The following is a 24997-nucleotide window of genomic DNA, read 5'->3' as shown; positions in this document are numbered from 1 at the left end:
TTGTACCTCTTTTGAAGTAATTAGAAAGACTTTAGAAGTTCCTTTTTCTCTGCTTCTGCGTCCTTTTTAAATCCCCAACAGATTGTGGTATCAGAGCAAGGCAGGAGAGAACAACCATTTCTCTCTTAACGCATGCGAGATCAAACTAACTGGGCGATAGAGTGAGAGTTGTCCATGGCAAGCAACAGTTCCAATTCTTCCTCTCAGCCCCTGATTCCAATATTCAAAGGGGAAAAGTATCATCTTTGGAGTCTCAAAATGAAGACAATGTTCAAGTCCCAGGAGCTGTGGGATTTGGTGGAGACGGGGTATGTTGAGCCAAATCCAGCACCGACTCAACCTGACAATCAACTACGGGAGACTCGCAAGAAAGATGCAAAGGCATTATTTATCATCCAATCGGCACTGGATGATGAAATTTTCCCCAGAATTGCAACAGCAGCAAATTCCAAACAAGCATGGGATACTCTAAAACAAGAATATTTGGGCGACAAAAAGGTAATTACTGTGAAATTACAAACACTTCGTCGTGAGTTTGAAACTTTGGCCATGAAAGAAAAAGAATTTGTGCAGGAATTTATGTCTAGAGTGTCTGGAATTGTTAATCACATGAAAACATATGGTGAAAATGTTAATAATGAGACGGTTGTGAGTAAGGTGTTGAGAAGTTTAACTAAAGGCTTTGATCATGTTGTTGCTGCAATAGAAGAATCTAAGGACTTATCTACTTATAATTTTGATGAATTAATGAGTTCACTGTTAGCCCATGAAGTTCGAATCAGTAGGTCCAATGAAAAGGTAGAAGAGAAGGCTTTTCAAGCGAAGGGTGCACCCTTTTACAAAGGAAAATCAGAATATTCAAGTGGTCGTGGCAGAGGAAGAGGTGGTTATCGAGGTCGAGGTCGTGGAAACATCAGAGGAAGAGGCCAATTTGGTGAACAACGTCAAAACAGGAATAATATTATGTGTAGATATTGTAAGAAGTCGGTCCACATAGAAGTTGATTGCTGGACCAAGCAGAGGGATGACCAAAAGCAAGCAAATTTCATAGAGGAAATTGAAGAAGGGAGTAAGCTATTCATGACCCAATCTTCTATCAATGATGGCCGAAATGGAGTATGGTTCATGGACAGTGGGTGCTCAAACCATATGTCCGGAACAAGGTCACTATTTAAAGACCTTGACGAATCCCAGAAAAGTGAGGTTCGACTTGGAGACAACAAGCCAATGAAGGTTGAAGGGAAAGGTACAATTTCCATAAAAACCACCCAGAGTAATGTAAAGCTCCTACATGATGTGCAATATGTTCCTAATTTAGCTCATAATTTGTTAAGTGTTGGGCAATTGATAACTGGTGGTTACTCTATTTTGTTTGACGATTTTTGGTGCAATGTTTATGATAAGAAATCTGCGCAGAGCATTGTCAAGATTTCCATGACACAAAATCATATGTTCCCTTTAGAAGTGTCTAGTGTGCAAAATTGTGCTTTAATTGCGAAAACTAGTGATACTAGTTTATGGCATCTAAGGTACGGACATCTTAATGTTAAAGGGCTGAAGTTGTTGGGTCAAAAGAACATGGTCGTTGGGCTGCCTAAAATTGATGATCTTGATTTCTGTGAAGGGTGTGTCTACGGGAAGCAAAGTAGAGTCTCATTTCCTGTAAACAAGGCATGGAGGGCTTCAAGTTGTCTTGAATTGGTGCACACTGATGTTTGTGGTCCGATGAGTATCGAATCCTTAGATGGAAGTCGATATTTTTTATTGTTTACTGATGATTATAGTCGAATGAGTTGGGTTTACTTCTTGAAGTTTAAATCTGAAGTTTTTGAGAATTTCAGGAAATTCAAGGCATTAGTAGAGAAGCAAAGTGGATGTTCTTTAAAGGCTCTCCGTTTGGATAGAGGTGGTGAATTTACTTCTAAAGAATTTGATGATTTTTGTGAGAAAAATGGTATTCACAGGGAGTTGTCAGCACCACGAACGTCGGAGCAAAATGGAGTGGCCGAGCGAAAGAATCGAACTGTGGTGGAAATGGCTCGTAGCATGATGAAAGAAGCAGAACTTCCAACGAAGTTTTGGGCAGAAGCAGTAGCAACAACAGTGTATCTTCTCAATATCTCACCGACAAAGGCAGTCATGAATCGAACCCCATATGAAGCCTGGAAGGGTAGAAAGCCATGGGTAAGCCATCTAAAATTTTTTGGTTGTTTAGCATATGCTTTGGATACTTCTCCATCTCGTCGCAAACTTGATGTGAAATCAGAAAAATGCATTTATGTGGGCTATAGTCCTCAATCCAAAGCATATAAGTTGTATAACCCAATGAGTGGCAAAGTTATCATAAGCAGGAATGTTAAGTTCAATGAAACAGGAAGTTGGGCTTGGAATGAAAGAAATATTTCAGCACCAACAAATTCTCTAATTCCTGATGATGCACCTGAGTCACCTGTAGCTGAACAGTTGGCTCCAATAATATCTGAAATTGTTGAAGAATCTTCAGCAGAGCCAAGTCCACTAAGAAGATCAACAAGGAAAAAAAAAAACAAATCCGAGATACTCTGATAACATGTATACTTCTTGTCAATTTTCTCTTCTCGTTTCAGATCCTATAAATTATGAAGAAGCAGTTGAAAAAGAAGAGTGGCAGCAAGCAATGATTGAAGAGATGAACGCTGTCGAAAAGAATGAAACATGGAAATTGGTTAACTTACCAGATGGTAAGAATGTTATTGGTCTAAAGTGGGTATATCGCACAAAGTACAATGCAGATGGATCTATTCAGAAGCACAAAGCTCGACTTGTTGCAAAAGGATATGCACAGCAACAAGGAGTTGATTTTGATGAAACATTCTCTCCCGTAGCACGCTTTGAAACGGTGAGAACTCTCTTAGCTCTTGCTGCTCAACTCTCTTGGCCAGTTTACCAATTTGATGTCAAGTCTGCCTTCTTAAATGGAGACTTGGAGGAAGAAGTTTATGTTGCTCAACTGGAAGGTTTTGTTGTGAGCGAACAAGAAAGTAAAGTGTATAGGCTAAAAAAGGCCTTATATGGGCTAAAACAAGCCCCACGAGCATGGTATAGCAAGATCAATTCTTATCTCCAAGAGAATGGATTTGAAAGAAGCAAAAATGAGCCAACTCTTTACGTAAAGAAGCGAGGTAAAGCTGATTTCTTGGTGATGTGTCTTTATGTAGATGATATAATTTATATGGGCTCTTGTGAATCTCTTATTGCTGAATTTAAGTCTTTCATGATGAAAAATTTTGAAATGACAGACTTAGGATTGTTGCATTATTTTCTTGGTCTTGAGATTAACCACGGTTCAGATGGCATTTTTGTCTCGCAAAGAAAATATGCAACTGATCTTCTTAGGAGATTTAACATGTTGGGTTGTAAGATAGCTTATACACCTATGAATGTAAATGAGAAGCTCATATCTGATGATGGTACGGGTTTGACGGATGCTCGTTGCTTTAGAAGTATAGTTGGTGGTCTGAATTATTTGTCGCACACACGGCCCGACATAGCATTTTCTATTAGTGTGGTTTCCAGATTCATGCATAACCCAACAAAGCATCATTTTGGGGCAGTTAAGCGGATTTTACGATATGTTGCCGGAACTACTGATTTTGGAATTTGGTATTTAAAAAAATCAGATTTTAGATTATTTGGTTTCACTGATAGTGATTGGGCAGGTTGTCTGGATGATAGAAAAAGTACTTCTGGATATGCATTCTCTCTTGGTTCAGGTGTTATATCATGGAGTTCCAAGAAACAAGAAATTGTGGCCTTGTCGTCATCCGAAGCAGAATATATTGCTGCCACTGCATCATCTTGTCAAGCGGTTTGGCTAAAGAGATTGCTTGCTGATGTATTTCAGGAGCAAGCTGCTGGAACCGAGATTTTCTGTGACAACAAAGCAACTATTGCAATGACGAAAAATCCGGCATTTCATAGCAGGAGAAAGCATATAGACATTCGGTACCATTTTATCCGAGATCTGGTAGCAAGTGGAAGTATTATGTTGAAGCATTGTGGCACAAATGAGCAAGTTGCAGATATTCTAACCAAAGCACTACCAGTTGGAAAGCATGAGTACTTCAGACTACAGATGGGAGTGACAAGCTTTGAAGCAAGGGACAGTGTTGATTAGTGCTTCAAAGCAGTTGATTTGTTTCCTAGTTTTTAGCATTAAGTTATTTGCTTTTTTCTAGTTGATAGGGTGGAGTTAGTGAGCATGTTTATCCACTATCTTTTAGTTGCTTATTTCTAGCTAATTTTAGTTAGTTATAGGCCTATTTAACAGGTCACTGATGTACCTCTTTTGAAGTAATTAGAAAGACTTTAGAAGTTCCTTTTTCTCTGCTTCTGCGTCCTTTTTAAATCCCCAACAGACCACACTTGAGCAGGAAGAGAAGGCAGAAAATAAGAAAAGTAAAAATAATTATGATGATTTAATCATATTATCAAACAAAAACAGATACCACGAAAATCCCGTTAGCCATGGTGCATTCCAGACAAAGTTCCTTAACCCAGTGGCAGATTTCTCCAATATTTTAAGCTAAAATGACTACTCTGTAAATAAAAAAGAAATATAAAACATCACAATTCAGGTTTTGATTAGGAATATGATATCTCTTGTGTTTATATATCAATTGAATATGAAACATAAAACCGAAAATAGAGAATGATAAAAAATCGGAAGAAAACAGTGTAGAAAAGAAAAATTAAAACCAACACTAACCGATCGACACAAGAGAAAATTTACACATTTAAACTATTTTAGAGTTTTATTTTTTTGAATTATTTGCGCCTTTAAACTATGTGAGTATCCTATTCTCCTAAACTTAACTGTTGAGACTGTATTAATTTTTGTGTTTAATTTATTGTGTCTATTAAGATAATGTTATTGCACTATTAAGTGCACTTTTATACTATTTTTAATCTTGAAGTTTGATCACTCATTTTTTATATTTATAAAATTATTCTTAGTATTTTCCACTAGTTTCCTTCATTTATACTTGTAAAGTTGATATTTTGCAAAAATTTTCTTATTTATTTGATATATAAATTTTCAAGTTGTTCTTTTTCATACCATTGAATCAAAACTGCACCAAAATAACAATCAAAACAAGACAAAAAGATCCATCAAAATTGGAGCAAAATAATTTAGGAATTAAATAATATGAAAAAATGGAGTCTAGGGGCATAAGATTCTCGCATAATTTAGATCTATAGTTGATAATTTCATCATTGTTCAAGGAATTTTCATGTGTTATACCAAAATAAAAAATATATTGAACATATATAATTTTTATTTATTCATTTTAGCAATAAAAAAATGGCTGCGAAGGAACTCAGGCAGAATAGATCTACTCATCATACTTCCCAACATATCTTTTAGGAGAAAAGACATAAATTTCTCCTGAACTTATTCTGAAAAGTCAGTTACACGCTTAAACTATCATGACGACGTATTACACATTCAATCTTGTTTAAAGTGAAATTAATATCCCCTTCCAAAGACAATACCAGTTTTTGTGTGAAAATATGTTCTACACGTGTTTTAACACGTAAATAAAATTATTTTAATTTTTTAAAACCATTTTTGCTTAATATTTTCTTAGACTTTTGCAAAAACTATAAATCTAGGCTTTTTTCCTCCTCTCACATTACATTTCTTTCTTCTTCATCATTCACAAATTGAAGGGAAAACAAGAATTTTAAAGAGAGAACATGAGATAATAAGACGATTACGAAGTTTAGTGATGTTGGCGGTGGGCAACATCATTGTTGCCGGCGAAACAAATAAAAATTTTCAGATCTGTAAAAGTTCTTTTGAAATCTTGATAATTATAGATGAAAATCAAGCACCTTTTTTATACGCTATTGATGGCTTGAGACAAAAATATCATTGTGATGGTTGTGGGTGGTACTCCGGCAAGAATAAAGAAAACAAAGATAGAAAATTATTTTCTTCCATGAAATTTTGAAAAATGTAGGTAATGAAACATGAATATTATGCATAAATGTCATAGGATTTTTAATATTAAGTCATTATCTTTTTGGTGTTCTTCTCTGGTGAATCCTCCGGCAAGTTCGAATAAAAATCATGAACCTTAAGTTAAAATTATATACTTTCNCCCCCCCCCCCCCCCCCCCCCCCCCCCCACTATTTTTTACTTCTATTTAGAGTTCCTTTTTAAGATAGAGTGATGGATATTTCGAGAAATCATCAATGAGTGACAAAAAAAATGTGAAGAAGAAGAACTTTAAAAAAAAAGAAAAAAATGTAAAAGCTTTTAAAGAAATTGGGGTCACCAATAAAAAGAAAAAAAAGTGACATAATTAATATATTAGAAATTATAATACTTAATTATATAATGACCAATAAAATAGTGCCACGTGTTTAAACTTGTCATTTTAACATAAATTTTCTTCTTCTCACGCACCTTAAGGGAGGTGAAGACACTTTATGTGCCATGTCACCTTCTAAGGGGGTATTAATATCACTTTGAATAAGATTAGGTATGTAATAGGTCATCACAATAATTTAAGCGTATAACTGACTTTTCAGGATAAATTCAGGGGGAAATTTATGTCTTTTCCCTATCTTTTAGAGTATGATTAGGCTATGTATGATAGGAGACGTTTTTAATGGATTGATTTGATACTTTTTAGATTAGGTTTTGGAACACAAATTTATTTAGGAATTCCTTAGATAAAGTGAAATTGATTCATGATTTTTTTATCGTTCATAGCAGAAAAAAGAGTTATATGATCGTAAGATTCGTAATTTAGAGTTCGTGATTGAAGAAAAAATGTTGCTAAAAGTATCACTCATGAAGAGTGTTATGAAGTTTGGGAAGAAGGACAAGCTCAATCCTAAGTTCATTGGTCCTTTTGAGGTGCTACAACATATTGACAAGGTCTCTTATGAGTTAACTTTACATCTAGGTCTATCGGTGTTCACCATATTTTTCATGTGTATATGTTGAAGAAATTCCTCTAATGACTTCTATGTGATATTATGGGACTCGATACAATTGGATCAAATTTTAATTTTTAAGGAGGAGCCTATAGCTATTTTGGATAAACAAATTTGGAAAATGAGAACCAAAGAGATAGCATATATGCCCTTGGGGTGGATAGTACGAATTTTGAGGTGATCAGATGTGTTTTGGAGAAGTTTTTCAAGTTTAAAATTTGAGAAGTTTGGTCAGAGTCAATATTTGGAGTTACCAAGGACAATTTTGAGTTTTGGCGATTTCACTAGGTACATAGGATGATTCATGATTTACAAGAGTACTTGTCATGACACCGAAAGTGATTTGGAGCCTTTTAAGAAATAATAGTGTTCTTTAGATTTGAAGTTGATCACAATTGACATTCAAGTCTCAGAATGACCTCAAAATGGTAATTTGTTGTTTCCAACAAGTTCAAAATGGTAATATGTTGTTTCTAACAAGTTCAAAATGACTGATTTGCACTATTGATTTTTGTACAAGAAAGTTTTGAATGGTTTTCTAGTGTTAAAACCAATTTTTGAACATAGTTGAGTTTGTTGTATACTAATGTGAGTGCAATCGCATATTAGAAGGGTAGTTGGTTGGTTAGCGTTATTGGCACGCAATCAGCCAAGAAGAAGGCCACATTGGGCCGATGAATGCTATAAACGCAATCAGTGTTTGGGATCTAAAGTTGATGATTTGATGGTTGATTAAAGCTCCGGTTTCAATAAAATTTCATATTTGAGTTCCTTATCTCATGGATAGAAAATTCTAATTTTGACCTCGAGGGCTCTGGATCGTATTTTGCCCAATTTTTTTATCCGAACTTTTATATTATGATATGGGTGATAGATTTGTTTTCTCATGTAGAGTGATTTTTGATAGATTTAAAGTTTTTTTAGAAATCTCATAAAAAAAAGGTAATTATATGAGAGTCTGTGGCACGTTTACTCAACCTTCATAGTAGGTTATGGGATTATGGCCGTCGTGAATTGTGACTTAACTCTCCCCTCCTTCATCGAAATTGTTTGCTTAAGGTGACATTATTTGTTTACGATTTTTATTGCATTTACAATAACTTTTTTTAAAAATAGTGTTAACTTCATTTAAGAATTAGCTAACGTTCTTTTTTAATCAAATAGCCCATGACTAATCAATGTTATTTTTTGGAAAAGGTTAAAAGCATGGGTTCTTTTCAATTTAAAAGGCTCCAAACAGGTTAAAGATGGGCCGACTTTAAAACCAAATAAAATGGCTCCAAAGGCCCACAACATATTTTATTGGGAAAATTAGCAATTAAGTCATAATAACAACACTTTAAAATATTTTTATTTAAAATGGCAGAATGACAATATTTTTATAAAATAATATGTATTCATATTTTAGTATTTAAAATTAATTTTATTTATGGAAAGAGTCCTATATTGGGCCAAATTATATACCAATAACCGTTTAAAAAGAAAAAAAAATAAACCAATACCCATTAACCTTCTTCTTCACCATTCACGTTTCTTCCCCACCTTTCACATTTCTTCCCCTCCTTCCACGTTTCAAGATTATCTTTCTTCAAGGTGCTCAATTATTGTTCATCAAGAAATTTTCTCTATTGTTAAACGATATATCTTTATTAATTCAAGCAGATTTCTCGATTGACAAGGTAATTTTCATTATCTATTTTGATTTATTTTGATTTAATGTATTAAATCACCGATTCTATATATTACAGATTTACAGTCGAATTTTCCAATTTTTATGTGATTTTGTTTAGATATTCATCAAATAGTTATGATATTTTGCATATTACCGAGTTATTGCTCTGTGTATTTGTGACTACTTGCTGCTAGTGACCCATGAATATTTAACATGAGTTGAGAGAGAACTTGAGACATAAGTTCTTATAATATTTATTTCAAACGTAGCTTTGGGCTTCCATAATAGTCTATATGGACCTAATATATTAGTTGGGTTCTAACAGTTTTTTTGGATGAATTGTGCATTTCATCAAACGTGTTGAGATATAAGAGTGGAAATTACGGCAAGAGAATACAACAATATGACTCACAAAAAGTTTTACTTTATTCGGGAAAAAAGAGTTTGAATTACAACTTGTGTTATGGAGAATATAGCTGAAAAAAATAGTTTATTGAATAGCTTATTGTGTTGACTGTATTCATTCTATCTATATATCAAAAAGTTTCACATTTTTTGTTTTTACATTGTATTTCAATCTCAATTAGTATACCAACATGTTTGTATTTCCTTCTTAATGTTTATTCATTCTAACTGTATGCTAACAATTTTGTATTTTATTGGATATTCATTCTATATTTCAATCTCAATTTATATATGAACAAGTTTGTATTTCTCTTTTGTTTTGTATTCAACCTAATTGTATACCAACAAGTTTTGTATTTTATGTGTCTACTTTACCTTTCAAAGATACTTTGTATTTCAAATGAAGAGAGTATTTCTTTTGTATTCACAACTTTATATTCAATCTCACTTTTGTATTCATATATTGTTGTATTCAACATATAGTTCATGATCGATTAGCTTGTATTTTTACCTTTCAAAGTCACTTTGTATTTCAAATGGAGAAAGTATTTCTTTTGTATTGACAACTTTATATTCAATCTCACTTTGTATTTTAACTTTGTATTTTCATCTCACTTTTGTATTCATATATTGTTGTATTCAACATATAGTTCATGATCGATTAGTTTGTATTTTACCTTTCAAAGTCACTTTGTATTTCAAATGAAGAAAATATTTCTTTGTATTGACAACTTTATATTCAATCTCACTTTGTATTTATAACTTTATATTTTCATCTCACTTTTGTATTCTTATATTGTCATATTCAACATATAGTTCATGATCGATTAGTTACATTAACTTAATGGGATACAAATTATTGTATGCGTTCAAACAGAAAAAAATAGCTACTAAACTAAAAAAAAAACAATTTCATTCGTTATACATCATAATTTGGATACAAAATGTTCAAAAAAAATTATAAATCCCAATATATACAAAGATTTCACTGATTCAATAAAAAAAACACTCTTGTACTCGATATATACGAATATCTCGGCCAAACAAATTAAAATATCAAAAACAATACCTTATTATTTTTCGATTGTTCACTGGATGCGACAAATTTATAGTCGTCAATTTTAAAAAATTCTGTTTCAAAAATATGTCGTATTCGACTTGAAGAAGCTTTGGAAGTTATCAGATGAATGATTTGGAAGACAAACTAAATTATTTTTAAAAAAAAAATTGATCTTCTTAAGAAGAAAGCAAAAAAATGCTCGACAGAAAGATGACTATTTATGCTCTTTTCAAAACGTAAACGTAACTAATTTGCATTTAAAATCTTTTAGACCTTTTTTTGAATCTTTTTGTTCCATGATTTTCTCTATTCTGTTATTAATTATTTTGTATTCTTTCAAATTAATCAAAATAAAATAAATACATAACTAATCCCTTAACAAACTAAAATAATGACATTTTTAATAAATAATGAAAATGTTGCTAAGGAGTCCCACTTAAAGCTAAAATATTATTGTTTTGAAAATTTTCCCTATTTTATTTTGGGAAAATTACGCGTATAAGCAAACATATACTAGTTAATTATTTAACATAGCTATAGTTTGCCTTAATTACAATTCGCGACCTACTATTAGCTATAATTATGTGATTTAGCTTTTTAGTTTTGTATAATTCGCACGTTTGTATAATTCGAAATTTATATAATATAATTTGTATAAACTTTTGTATAATTCAGAATTTGAATAGTATAATTTGTATATCTGCTTATACTTCTGATGTTTGTAATTGTATAAATTCGTTATTTCGAGTTTATACAAAAATAACTAAATTATACAAATATATCCGCGAATTATACAAATCTGCGAATTGTACAAATCCGCAAATTATACAAACGAGGCAACTTAAACTGTAACTACAGCCCGTAAATATGCAAACTATAGCTATGAAGCATAATTCCATAAATTTATTATATTGTCTACTTGCGAAAGTTCCTCTTTTATTTTTTCAAAAAGAATTGGCTCACTGCCCAACTTTCCTTTATTAAAACTAACATGATGACAGAATTTTGGCCCAAATAGTTGGCCCATTTCAGATTTTGAAAAGCATACCCAAACAATACAAGATATGAATATATAGGAAAACTTATAAAAAATCTCACGAGTTTAGAAGTTAATTACTTAGATACACTTTAGTTTGCTTATTACGAATTTTATCAGATTTTGGTGCGTTCAAATGCGTCTAGATACATGCATTTCAGGATACATGAGGTCAAAATTAGGTGTAATTTGTTCTAGATACACTGTATCCAAGTGGATTCACATGTATCTAGGATATATAAACAAATCTCGTTGGCCTCGCTCACCTCCCACCCATCTCGCTCGCCACACTCCTATGTATATGGTATCTCGGATACATGTGAATCATACCAGATACATACATATAATGTATCTAGTGTGATCACATATAACTGCGATACATGACTATCTCGCTCCTCTTCTAGCTCGACTCTCTCTCCATTTTGGTGTATCTGGTAGCAAAAATATATTTATTTAGGTATATCTTTCTCAATATATGATAGGAAACTCTTAATTAGTGATAAGTATAGATAGAATTAGTATACATATGGATATGGATGTATATCAAATAAAGTAGTTTTCCCAAAAATATATGTGTAATCATATACAAGGTATACCTTACATTACATTCAATATGTATGTATATATATTCTTACACATGTTATTTTTAATCCTTGTTTATACTTAATTTTTATACCCACATTATATTTGCGTTATATATACACATATTACTTTTTACTACATACTATATACTACTATAACTATTTATACCATATCTTATACATATTATCTTCATATATTTATCTACTACCCTATTTTTTTCTACTTTAATTGTATAAATAAAATCATAAACTTTCATATACTTTAAATATGTAAGTATGTGCATATCGTAAGCACATATATAATATCTTTCTATATCTGGAACTTCTTTTCCCAAAATTAATTAAAGTTCTTCATATCATCATTTTCTAACAAATAAATGGAAAAAAGATACCCCTAATTATTTTCTAAATATAAATTTAAGGACTATATTGAGATAGAAACTAAGAGATCCTTAATATCTTTCCCTCGAATAATCAAAACTTTTACCTAAAATCTCAATTATTTCGCAAATCAAATATAGTTCACTTTTCAAAAAATCGATTTTGAATTTTTTCCTAAAAAAGTTAGGCAACTCATTTCTGAGTCCTCAGAGTTCGTTCAAAACATCAAACTAAGTCATAAATCATCCTTCAAACCTAATTATTCAGTACAATCAAAACTCAAATTCGGACTCGTTAGCTTAAAATGTTGACTTTAGTCAAACTTCTCATTTCTCCACTTTCAAAACTAAAATTTCTTCTCTGAATTAAATGTACCCCATCACTCCGAGAATCGCGTCACCCATTTCTGCAAGTCATAAATAACACAAAAGGCTACGAAAAAAGTCAAACTGGGAAAAAGGGTTCCAAAACACAAAATGTAATCATAATTTAGACCATTCAACTCACAATGTAAACTTATATTTAGAAAGCTAAATAAAAATTTCCTTTACAAAGTAGAGTTTGTTTTCTTTTAAGAGACAAAAGATCAAAGGAAAATTGAATTCACATTTTTGACAATATGTGTCGAAATTAGAACAATTTTAAATCTTTCAAAAAATTCAAATTATATACCTTGTTCGAAGGAATATAATAAAATAACTTTGTTTTTTAAGATGGAAACAATTAAATAGGCCCACACAAGTTGTGATTAGATAAGTCTCTACCATATATAGATCCAAATTCACATGAATTTGAGGGGACATATGTCCTTCATATTCTAATTCTCTATGATATGTTGCTCTCGTGTAGCTCCAATTAGAGAAAAATAGAAACTCTTAAGAGAAATTGGAAATTCTAAAAGACAAATGTAACTTTTTTTAGTTTTTAAATACAAAAAAAAAAAAAAAAAAAAGAGGTCTTGTCCGTCACTTAGTAGTCAATGAATCAGAACAAAATTCATGATCTCATGACTCAAATTTTAAGAAAAATAAAATAAGGTCGTGCTTTCTTTCCATCTTTTTAAAATCTTAAATAGTAGATAATGGTGGATTACAATAAAATTTACGAATTCTATAGATTTCAATAGTTATAGTACATATTTTGTATATGTATAGTTATAGTACATATTTTGTATATGTATAGTTATAGTACATATTTATATTAACAAATTTGTTTAAAAATAATTTGTTTCAGACTAGTTATTTGTCATATCCTAAAAATTCAGAAACTATAAACCTAAAATATTTACAATAAGAAAACGTGAAATTAATTACGGAATTTATCGGTAATTCTTAGCTAATCCGTCGCTAAAAAGCTCTGATTGAATTTTCTTATAATAGATCGTTGATCCATTGCTAAATGAAATTAACATGAAATTTTAATTGTTTAGCTATGAAATTTTGTCTGTCGCTAATATTTTGTTTTCTAATAGTGATTGAATCCACGTCTAATAATACAGTTTATCGCTAATTCCTTGTTCACTAGCAGTAATTGAATCCACATCTAATATTTTCTAGAAAATTATTTAGATGCGCATAAATTGATCCGTATAAAAAAAGAAAATGAAAAAGAAGAAAAAGTGTTGATGTTTTGCTGATTATAGGTCATGCAAAAAGATGAAATGTATTTGCATGGAGCAATAATGCCTTTTTATATGACAGCAGAAGGGGAAGTACTTGCATGAGAGAATCTAGTAATAGAAGAACCCGTGAAGAAGTTAAAATGGGCCCTTTATTATTATTATTATTCTTTATCGCCAATCAATATGATATATGATAATAATATGATACTATCCACCTCAATATATGTTGCATACTCAATTGGAAATTATTACCTCTTTCATATTTTTTCAAAAGTGCAATACTGAGATATGGTAATCATAACCTCACAAGAGTACTTTTAACTCTTTCAAAAAAAATTATATATATATATATATATATATATACTACTTAGTATAAATCGTCAGAAATAGACACGTCTTGAACAACATGTTTGCTTCAACAACTAGGGGTATTTTCGTCTTTTCTATGCGACTACACATGCTCTTCATTGATACATAGCTTCTTCTTGCATTTATATATATATATATATATATATATATATAATATTCATGTATTTTATGTATATAATTAGAGTATAATCTATGTATATCGGCAAGGAAAAGTATAGAGGAAATCCAACTGATTATTTGTGTAATTAAAGATCCCAAATTAAAATGAAAAAAAAATGTAGAATAAGAAGAAGAAAACGATGATGACACTACAACAAAAAAAATATTTAATAGCAATATATTTTGATATTGCTGTAAAAATATTTAGTGGTAATTGGGTTAAGGTCATTGCATTTAAAGTTGCTTAATCCTTTAGTGGCATTTATATAGATATTGAGTATTGATTATAAATACTCATACTTATTTTTGCGACTAGGTATAATATAACAAAAATTATATTATTGTTGCTAAATAATTCTCACAAAATCCTCTATATGTTGTAGTGAAATAAAAGTTCTATTGAAAATTTAGCGGTAAAAATTTTAATTTGCTCTTGAATTATGTGAAATTGTTTATTTTTTGCGTTCAGTTAATAATGTTGGTTAAAATTGGTCCCGTCGTTAATTACCAAACTGGCCTGCACTAACTAAAAATGATTAGCACACAAATCGCTTGATTTGAAACGAAGAATGACATAAATGATCATTTTCAATTATTCAGAAATTATATTTAATTTTTTTTCCCAAAAGGACAAAGCACATAAACATGGAACTTCAACAGTAATTCTACCAAGCAAAACTCATTATTTTCAGCCATGTAATGAGAATGCTAATTATTTCAAGATTTAATTAATTTGAAAATTCGAAGGATTATAAGATGGTTAATTATATATTCCTACAGCTTTTTTTTGCTATTCGTGTTGGCATTATAGAATAATAAACTGATATGGTATGAGTTATTTGAATCAAGGATTTTATGAAAATAATTGTTCAATTTCTAATGTGTATATTCTATTTTTTTTTCAAATCCATATACAAAATTATAGTACTAGGTATGTTATTGTTATTGTTGTTGGATTGAAAAAAAAATGATGAATGAAATTATAAGCTTCTTTTAAGGCTTGAACAATTCTTCTCTCTTTTTGAGTTAGTTTTTGGATTATGAATTAAGATCAAGATTTAATTTAACATGAATGATATGTACCTCTAGGAAACCAGACAATTGTGAAGGTAAAAATACTCTCGATTCATGAATAAGCACACATCAGGTCGAACAGTAGAATTCCGAATGTCTAGATCTAGGGGGTGGTGGATTGGATAAATGAATGGAATGTCCCACATCAATGAACAAATAAAATCATGAGCTCCTTACAAAGCCTGAGCAATTTTGTTCTCCTTAAGCTAGTTTTTGTTTATAAATTAGGCTCAAGAACTAAAAATAAAAACCTTAATATATAAAAATTCCAGCGATAATATACACTACCTAGGATCACTAATCGATGCATATATAGTTGAATATCTTTAAAATAAATTTATTTTTATTACAGAAAAGAATTAAAATTGATTTATTAATTTAAGAACTAGGTATGTCTCTTACTAGGAGGATAAAATGAAATAAAAGGCATGAAACGACAGAATTTGAAAAGAAAAAGAGAAAAGAAAAAAGGTTTCATCAGTATATATCATTGGAAACAAGAAATATTCCTTCCCTTTGATCAATTATTTTTATTAGAATTTATTTTTATTTTTTATTTTAATTTTCTGACATATTTAAGACCACAAAATCAAATAATATTTTAATACATTATATATATATTTAGTTTATTATCACAAAATTCAAAAATATTCCTTACTTTCTTAAGTTCTGTATTGAATTAAACTACATAAATTAATTGAAATATTGGGTGTAATGAAAGAGTTTGTGTCAAGAAATAATGAGTAAAGAATGTGCAAAATTTTTAGAAGGAATATTAATTACTGTTTCTTGATAGGTAAATTTCTCAAGTTATCATGACAAAAGAGAATGCTGCATTTAACAACTTACATCAATACAACAGTACTAATATATACTTTTAAATAAATATGAAAAAAATAAATTACACCAATCATTTGCAACACTTAAAAACAGAAAAATTGCAAAATAAAAAGAAGACCTCAGACACTTTTAAATATATATTGAAATCTCAACATGATATATATATATATATATATTCACCAAATTCCAATTACTTGATAATGGAATAGTTTCAAATGTTGTATTTCATTTATACGTTTTTCCCACTTTTGCAATCTATATATGTTCATTAAAATAGAGTAATATGCGTATAATTGTATATAATCAATAAATAATATGTATATTATACAATAACAACAACATACTCTGTATAGTCACATAAGTGGGGTTTCGGACCGGAGGATAGAGTATACACAAACCTTATTATTATCTTGTCGAGTAGAAAGATTGTTTTTGAAAGACCTCCGACTCAAAAAAAACAACACAATATTATAAAGACATAAGCAATAGCAAAACAAAAAAGTATACACATACAAAACAATAAATAATAACAAATAAAAATAATAAACCTGATCGACTAATTCACATAAAATTCCTTAATAAAAAGGTGATTACTAATTACACCTCGACCAAACTTTACTTAATATTTTTGTCTTATGATAATATTCAGTCATGATGATTTAGACCTAGTGGCCCGTGGGGTTATAATATATAGAGAATATTTATTTAATTCGATCGTTGTGTATGATAATATTCAAACTTTATATACTTTATTAGGTGCTATATATCACCTTTAATTTGCCTTTTTGAGTAGCACCAATATCATGCATATCCCAATATTATTCTCAACCTTTTTAAGCTTCTCAATTCTCCTTAATATATTTACTATCATTTATAATTATGTTTAATATTATATTATTATTCAAAATCAAAACTCTTTCCAGTATTTGGGTGTTTCATAACAGGTAAAAGACAGAAAGTGAAAATGTCTGACTCAAAGTGAACAAGAAAATAATAAAATAGAAAGTTTAGTTGAAATTTAGAAAAAAAATTAATATCAATTGTTTGGGACAGAATCCTTTTACTTTTTCCTAGTTTCCTTACTTTTCCGACATTTTTTATTAAAAAAATAATCTTATAATTTATATTTTTACAATGATAAAAATATATGAATTAACGATGAACAATATATCTTGATAAACATATAAAATTCATAGCTAATTTTTTTTGTAGTAATGAATTAACATATATTATCAAAAAAAATTGTTAGTTACGTACTATATTTAGCAACATATATAAATTTTATAGCTAATTTTTCTTCATAGTTATACCATTAGAGTACCTAAGAAATAAAGGCATTCAACACATAAATAGTAAAATTAATAATCTGAAAGTCTAAAACAAGTTAAATTATATTAACGTATATAAGTTAAATTCAATTTTTATTTATTTCTAAATATTTTTCTGACCTTCAATTTTTTTTCCAAACTTTAGTCTGCCATAGTAATCATCACGTTCTGTAAACTGTACAAAATTTTACCTACTGTTGATAATTTCCTTCGATGGTTCCCTGTATTATTTGCGTATATAGATAGATTGATAGCTACAAAAAAGAGGAGTATTGGGTAACTTGGTAGGGTATAGCAAGGTTGATTAACCAAGTGGGGTTGTTTTATATATAAATATTTTTTTCGTTTTAATTCATATGATGTTATTTGTATTAAATTTAATTTAATCTTTTAGAAGGATTAATAACGTGATCACTTATGCTTTATTAGTGTGATTGGATATAGATGGATGGAGGTTGAAGATGAACACTGTTTAATTAGTTCCAGAAAACACTTTCTACATTTAAAATAATTTACTTTTTTGTTTTATTTTGATTTGACATCGAGTTTGAAAAAAGTATAGAAATTTTTAATCTTGTGGTGTTAATTAAAGATATGTCAAATATATCAAAATATACTTTAATCTCCTGATCTTAAACATGTCACATGTAAAGTCAAAATTAAAGAGTTTCGAAAAAAATAAAAACAGGTTTTTTTTTTTTGTTTTTTGAAATGGACTTAGAAAAGTAGGAAAAATAAATTGAAACAGAGAGAAGAGAGAGTAACTTTTAAATATTTATTTTACCCGTAATAAAACTATTACAACATATACAAATGTCTATGACTCATTTTAGACTATAAATTTTAAAAATTATTCTTTTTAAAAAAAATATGTATTCAGTCAAATATCGTCGCATAAATTGAAACAGAACTTTTAAATATTTATTTTACTCTTAATAAGATCATTACAATTCATATAAATATTTCTATAACTTATTTTAGACTATAAATTTTAAAATTGCTCTCTGAGAAAAACTTAGTCTAATACCGTCACGTAAATCGAGAAAAAAGAGAGACTATATATCAAGAAGTACTCCCTCCGTCCCTATTTACTTGTCCATATTTCCTTTTTTAGTTGTCCCTATTTAGTTGTCCATTTTGACAAATCAAGAAAAGACAACAAATTTTTTCCTATTATACCCTTATTTACACTTCTTGAAAATTGTAAAAGTGTATGTTGTTTCCCTCCAATTTATTTCACTTGAATTCAAATAAGTGGTTGTAATTTTGAAGTGAAAAGTTGTCATAAGGGTAAAATTGTAACTTCACTATGCTAATCATTGTTGCCTTAATCTGTGTGCCATTTCTAAAGTGGACAACTAAAAAGGGACGGAGGGAGTACTACTTATGAACCAAACCTATTGTCTAATATTCTCTTCTCTTTCTTTACATTGTTGCTCTTGCTAAAATTTTGCTCTGAACAAACTATATATCCATTGTTATAAGATAGTGACTTTTGAGAATCATCCATCATCTTCATACTTCACAAAACAATTCTTTAATTTCTTCATCTTTCTATTTTTATTTTTTTTTTGGTCTCTTTTTATTATTATTATTGGCGTTATTTTTACTCTACAAATTATAATTACAACTAGCTTAGTGTAAATTGTAAGTGCCACTTGTTTTACTCAAAACAAAATTGATGCTTAGTTGTTTTGTTAATTTTATCCAGAATTTGGATTTTGTGTATCTGAATTAATTTTGTTTGGTTCAATAAAAACCAAAAGTTGTTACAAGCTAAAGTAGGTGTTAGATTTGTATTTATTAATAAATTGTTAGTATATAAGTATGTATAATGAAGAAGAAATGAGGAACAAACAAACATATCATCAGAACACCGGTTGCTTTATCTTCTCTGAAGAAACAACTAGTGTTATTTCTTCCATGGCTCAAAACATGATTTCGAATCACAACCATCACGAACAACCACAGAAGATCAAGAAGAAAAGAAATCTCCCTGGAAATCCTGGTACTTTAAAATTTAATTTATATTTTCTTTTACCTTTTTTGTGTATCACAGTGGTCTGGGGCGTAACTTGTATCCACCTCGATTGTTTCGCCGATCGTATCTGTTATCAATATAAGTGTCGAGTAACTTTTTTTTTGTTAATTGAAGCATCCATAGATGGAAAAGAATCATTTAATGTTTTTTTTCAACGCGATTGAAATTTTAATCCTGACATCTCATGATTTTTCGCCGCCAGATGAAAAAAAAAGGAGAACATTTTACATAAATAACCTAGATTGATTTTTGTGTGTGAGAGATTTAAATCTTGATATCTCATGATTTTTCTCTGCCAGATGAAAAAAAAAGAATTTTTTTATATACATAACCTAGATTGATTTGTGTGTGTGTTGCAGGCGATTTAAATCTTGATATCTCATAATTTTCCGGCGCCGCTAGGCGTAAAAATGAAAAATTATGTATAACCTAGATTGATTTTTTTATTTTTGTCTCCGACGCGAATTAAATTTGATTTTTCATCGGTCAATGCAAAAAAAAGAAAAAATTATACACATAACTTAGATTGATTTATCATTATTTTTTTGTCTGAGCGATTTAAATTTTGATATCTCATGATTTTTCACCGCTATGTGCAAAAATGAAAAATTATACATATAGTCTAGATTGATTCTTTTTAATTTTTGTCTCAGGTGCGATTTAAATTTGATTTTTCACTAGTCGATGCAAAAAATATTTAAAAAAATTCATACGTAACCTTAGATTGATTAATTTTTTCCCCCTTTTTGGTCTCGATTCGCATTTCAAATCTTGATATCTCATGATTTTTCACCACTAGGTGAACAAAAAAAAATGTTAACATACATAACCTAGATGAATTGATTTATTTTTAGTTCTTGCGAATTAAATCTTGATATCTCGTGATTTTCACTTTAGGTGCACCAATTTTTATTTTTTGACATACTATATACATAACCTTTATTGAGTTTTTGTTACAAAATTAAATGTTGATTGTTTGTTATATGTAACAGATCCAGATGCTGAAGTGATAGCTTTGTCACCAAAGACTCTTTTAGCTACAAATAGATTTGTGTGTGAGATTTGTAACAAAGGATTTCAAAGGGACCAAAATCTTCAACTTCATAGGAGGGGTCATAATCTTCCATGGAAATTGAAGCAAAGGACCAACAAAGAAAACAAGAAAAAAGCTTATGTTTGCCCTGAGCCAACATGTGTTCATCATCATCCTTCTAGGGCACTCGGTGATCTCACTGGAATTAAGAAACATTTTTGTAGAAAACATGGTGAGAAAAAATGGAAATGTGACAAATGTTCCAAGATTTATGCTGTTCAATCTGATTGGAAGGCTCACTCTAAAACTTGTGGAACAAAAGAGTATAGATGTGACTGTGGTACCCTCTTCTCCAGGTAACGCACGATTTAATTTATATAAACTGACATGAGTTATGTTGCTCGATAATATTTTTGGAGAGTCTGACCAATATTCAGTTTTTATGAAATGTTACATGTATTTTTTTTTTGGGTATGTGTATTCCTTATGTCACTCGATAATACTTTTTTGAAGTGTGTATTTCTGTAAGGCTAAATCTTTTTTTGTTTTAACAAAATTTGTGATGTCATATATTGAGTTGGGATGTGTTTGTTTTTATTAGGAGTACTTAGTTTTTGTTTTGTGGCTGTTTTTACTCAAGAGTAGTGTGAACACTGAATGGAGTGTATGGTTTTTTTTTTCTTTGGTTGAAAAAATAAGAATAAAAATAAAATTTGTTGTGGCAGGTAGCTAGAATAGAAACGGACACAAATAAATACAAATAGTCCTTGTTGACTGTTGACAGAGGGATACATCTAACAATAGGAAAATTAAATGCATTTTTTCCTCTATATTTCTGAAACATGCCAAGGGTTTAGATTTACTTGGCACTCAAATGATTTATTTTTTTATTTTAAAATGCCAAGAAATCGGGATCTTACGTTACCTTTTTTGGGATACGTTTAATTTGACTTATAAAGATGATTGAGTTGGTTCAAGAGGTTGTATCCTATAAGGGAGGTCAGGGTTTGGTTTCCCTTGTCAACGCATTCTCAATTGAGCTTATCGCACCAGACTTACTGAGTGCGATTTACATCTTATGTATGAGTGTAGCCCGAAGGGTGGTAGCTACGAGTTTTAGTGGGGTTTCAAATTTATTTATTCTTTTACATAAATGTCAAGTATAATTTATTCTCAACTATAGACAGAGTCTGTTTTAGTCCAAAATAACGCCCCGGTTAGATATATTTGATGCTAAAGTTAGTTTTATTCGATTTTATTAAAAGAAATAATTAATAACATAGTGACATCCTAAAAAAAAACAATCAAGAAAAAGGTTGAATGCTTTCTTGTGACTTATGGTCGAGAATCTTGAAACTCTTATTGTTTTTCAAAACTTTCAATGGAGGGTATCATTATTCACTTGGCAGATACCCTGTGTACTTCTGAAGTCATCATAGCTACTGATTAATGTATATTGATTTCGATATTCAGTAACGGATTCAAGATTTTCACTCACATAATTTTTTTATAAAAAAAATAGTGTAGATTTAAATTTTGAACCTCTAAGAAAATTTTGAACCCCTAATCAATTACTGAATCAACCTCTAGTTTTATGTTTAAGAGATTCAAAATCTAGACATATATCATCTATACAATGTAATTTTTTTCAAAAGAATTTGAGTGAACCCTTCGCGACCCCTAGATTCACCCCTGTGTGTATTAGTGTATGTATGTATTTTATATATACCAATACAAAAAATGAAAAATATTGAAAAGAGTTAAATTTGTATACATCATCCTGTACTATATATTACTATTTATAGTATGAATCAATTAAATTCAATTTCAAAAAGTGTGTTATAAAGGTTGGGTGGATTAGTGCATGTTGTGCATGAGAGCTCAAATTTCAAAGAAGACTTTTTAGGTGAGGCAATATGTTATGTGTTGGCCAATTTTTTATATTTTTTTTTGCTATGCTTTTGCATGCAATTGTTAAAACATCAGTCAACTGTCGTGTCTTTATCTTCCTTTTTCTCTCTTGCTCACAACAATCATAACCATTATTCTATCATTACATACTGTTAATTTTGACTCCATTTTTATGTGATTTATTTTCTTTACCTTTTATCAAAGTTTTGTGACATATCTCTCCCCTAACGCATGCACAATTCTATCTTTTTAGTTAGGTGTCCCAAAGATAAATCCTTTTATCTTTTTTGTAAATCAAGAAAAAGTATTGATGGTGCATATATTTCATGGGGGAATCCTATATTAAATGTCATGCTTAATTTTTTCTATTTGCAAAATGGAACTAAAACACTTTTTTAAGTGAAGTAAATGTTTCTTTCATATTGTGTATGCATAGAAGTTAAACTCATCTATTAATCTTGTTGATGACTCTGTGATTCGTGATGATATTTATTGTTACTACTTGTTTAATGATTCAAATGAAGAGTGAGGAACACTAATGAATCAAATCTGCAATTCTACCTTAAAATAGTTTAATCTCTAGTCAATATTATTGTTATTTATTACAAATTCAGAATTTAGATTTAATGAGTTCTGCTATTTATAAATGTGCCAATATTATTTATACTTCCTCAATAATATTTGAGTTATAGGTAATGAATTTAAATCATGTCATTGAATATTGTGTTAGTTTCTTCATTATTATATTTCTTTTTTGTTCTTATTGATTTTGATATGCTTACTTGAGCCGAGGTCTAACTAAAACTATCTCTCTATCTAAGATTGTGTACATATTGTCCTCTATGAATATTACTTGTGTTGTTACATTGAATATGTTTGATGTTGTGTTAGTTTCTTCATTTCTTATCGATTTTGATATGTTTATATTTACGCCAAGGATCTATTTGAAACAGTCTATCTATCTTCACCAGGTAGTGATAAGAATGCCGCCCTTCCCTATTTTCAGTTGTGAAATTACATTGAATATGTTGGCGTTGGTTGTTGTATTGAATGTTTGTAAATGGATTTGGCAGGAAGGACAGTTTTGTGACACACAGGGCATTTTGCGATGCTTTGGCTGAAGAAAGTGCCAGGCTCTCAGCAAACTCAGCTCTTATGCATAGAGCCGCTGCTGCTTCCACCATTGCTAACTCAGCTGCCAATGCCGGCGAACCCAGTTTCCATCTTGACCAATCATCGCTCTTCCCTTTCCCGGCCAACCAGCGCCATTTCGCCAACCCTCCTCCTCCGCTGCCAATCTCCGCTGCAGCTACGGCGGTGACAACCCATATCTCCCTCAACCCATGGGACCCCCAAATCCCGTTGAACCCAAACCATACCCATGAAGAAAATCACCACCAAATTGCCCACCCTGTTCCGATCAAGACTGAATCCATTCACTTCCCAATTTCACCATCCCTTCCGTTTTACCATGACCAACATTACCCAGTTTTCCATAGGGGTTCTTTCTCCATCCCATCCCCTCAACTCTCCGCTACCGCATTGCTTCAGAAAGCAGCTACTATGGGTACGAACTCCACTGTGAATTCAACCATGGCTCATCTAAACAGAGCCACTCTCGCTCACGTGACTCCCAATGGTTTTCTCAGTTTCGGATCTGAAAACATACCAGGCAATTGGCAGAAACGGGACAATCTGACTAGGGATTTTCTGGGTTTGACAGGAGATCATCATCATCATGATCATGATGATTCTTCTTCATCAGCTCGTGGTGTTGGTGGTGGAGGGCAGGTAATGCCGCCCAATGGGAATGTGGGTAATGGGCTGCTGTTATCATATGGTGGAAATAGGATGCAGGACTTTCAACAAACACTTTATGAGCGTGACAATTCGGTGTTGAAACATCATCAATTGGGCTTTGGTTTTGCTGCCGCTGCTGGTGTTGGTGCTGCTGCCGCTGAGAGTACAACAGGAACATGGGGAAATTGCTGATGAAAGAAGCTGCTATGAATGGGTGAATTTGCAGAGATTCACTGTTGGGAATTTACAGAGATATCTCTATCATGAACAGAGGAAGAGGGACTAGCAAGAAGCTGCAACCAAAAAAAAAAAAATAGAAAAAGAAAAAACCCCAAAAAAAAAAAAAGACAATGAAAATAGATCTTTTAGTTTTTCTTAGTTTGCAAGAACCATTTTTATCTTTTTTCTGTTTTAGTTTTTACCTTTTCTATGGATATGGTACTTTTTTTAAATTATCTAAGTTTTTTTTTTTCGGATTATATTACTTTTGCACTTGGTTTATCGTAACTGTATTTTTTATCAGAGCAGGAAATCATGGAGGGCGAGGATTAAGTTTGAAGGTTAACTAGTTAAATATTCTCGTATTTTGTGCAGGAGAAGTAGTGGGATAACTTCCTCTACGCATCTTATTTCTTTTCTTATAAGTGTTTTACTATATGTTGTTTCACTAGTTATTTTGTTATCATATATTTTTA

The 24997-nt window shown here is 30.7% G+C and overlaps 1 protein-coding gene across 1 annotated transcript; it reads left to right on the top strand.

The window, feature by feature from the left end:
* The first annotated feature begins 19056 nt into the window (after positions 1-19056).
* LOC125871097 (zinc finger protein BALDIBIS-like) lies at positions 19057-24580 on the top strand. Its single transcript, XM_049551691.1, has 3 exons — positions 19057-19525; positions 20551-20947; positions 23576-24580. The coding sequence occupies exons 1-3, from the start codon at positions 19345-19347 to the stop codon at positions 24492-24494; spliced, it is 1497 nt and encodes a 498-aa protein (XP_049407648.1). The 5' UTR covers positions 19057-19344; the 3' UTR covers positions 24495-24580.
* The last annotated feature ends 417 nt before the right edge of the window (positions 24581-24997 follow it).

Source organism: Solanum stenotomum, chromosome 7 (assembly GCF_019186545.1).
Source record: "Solanum stenotomum isolate F172 chromosome 7, ASM1918654v1, whole genome shotgun sequence".
In the NCBI taxonomy this organism is placed as follows: domain Eukaryota; kingdom Viridiplantae; phylum Streptophyta; class Magnoliopsida; order Solanales; family Solanaceae; genus Solanum; species Solanum stenotomum.
Note: the sequence above shows the minus strand (reverse complement) of the source record. Positions and strands in the feature narration are given on the sequence as shown.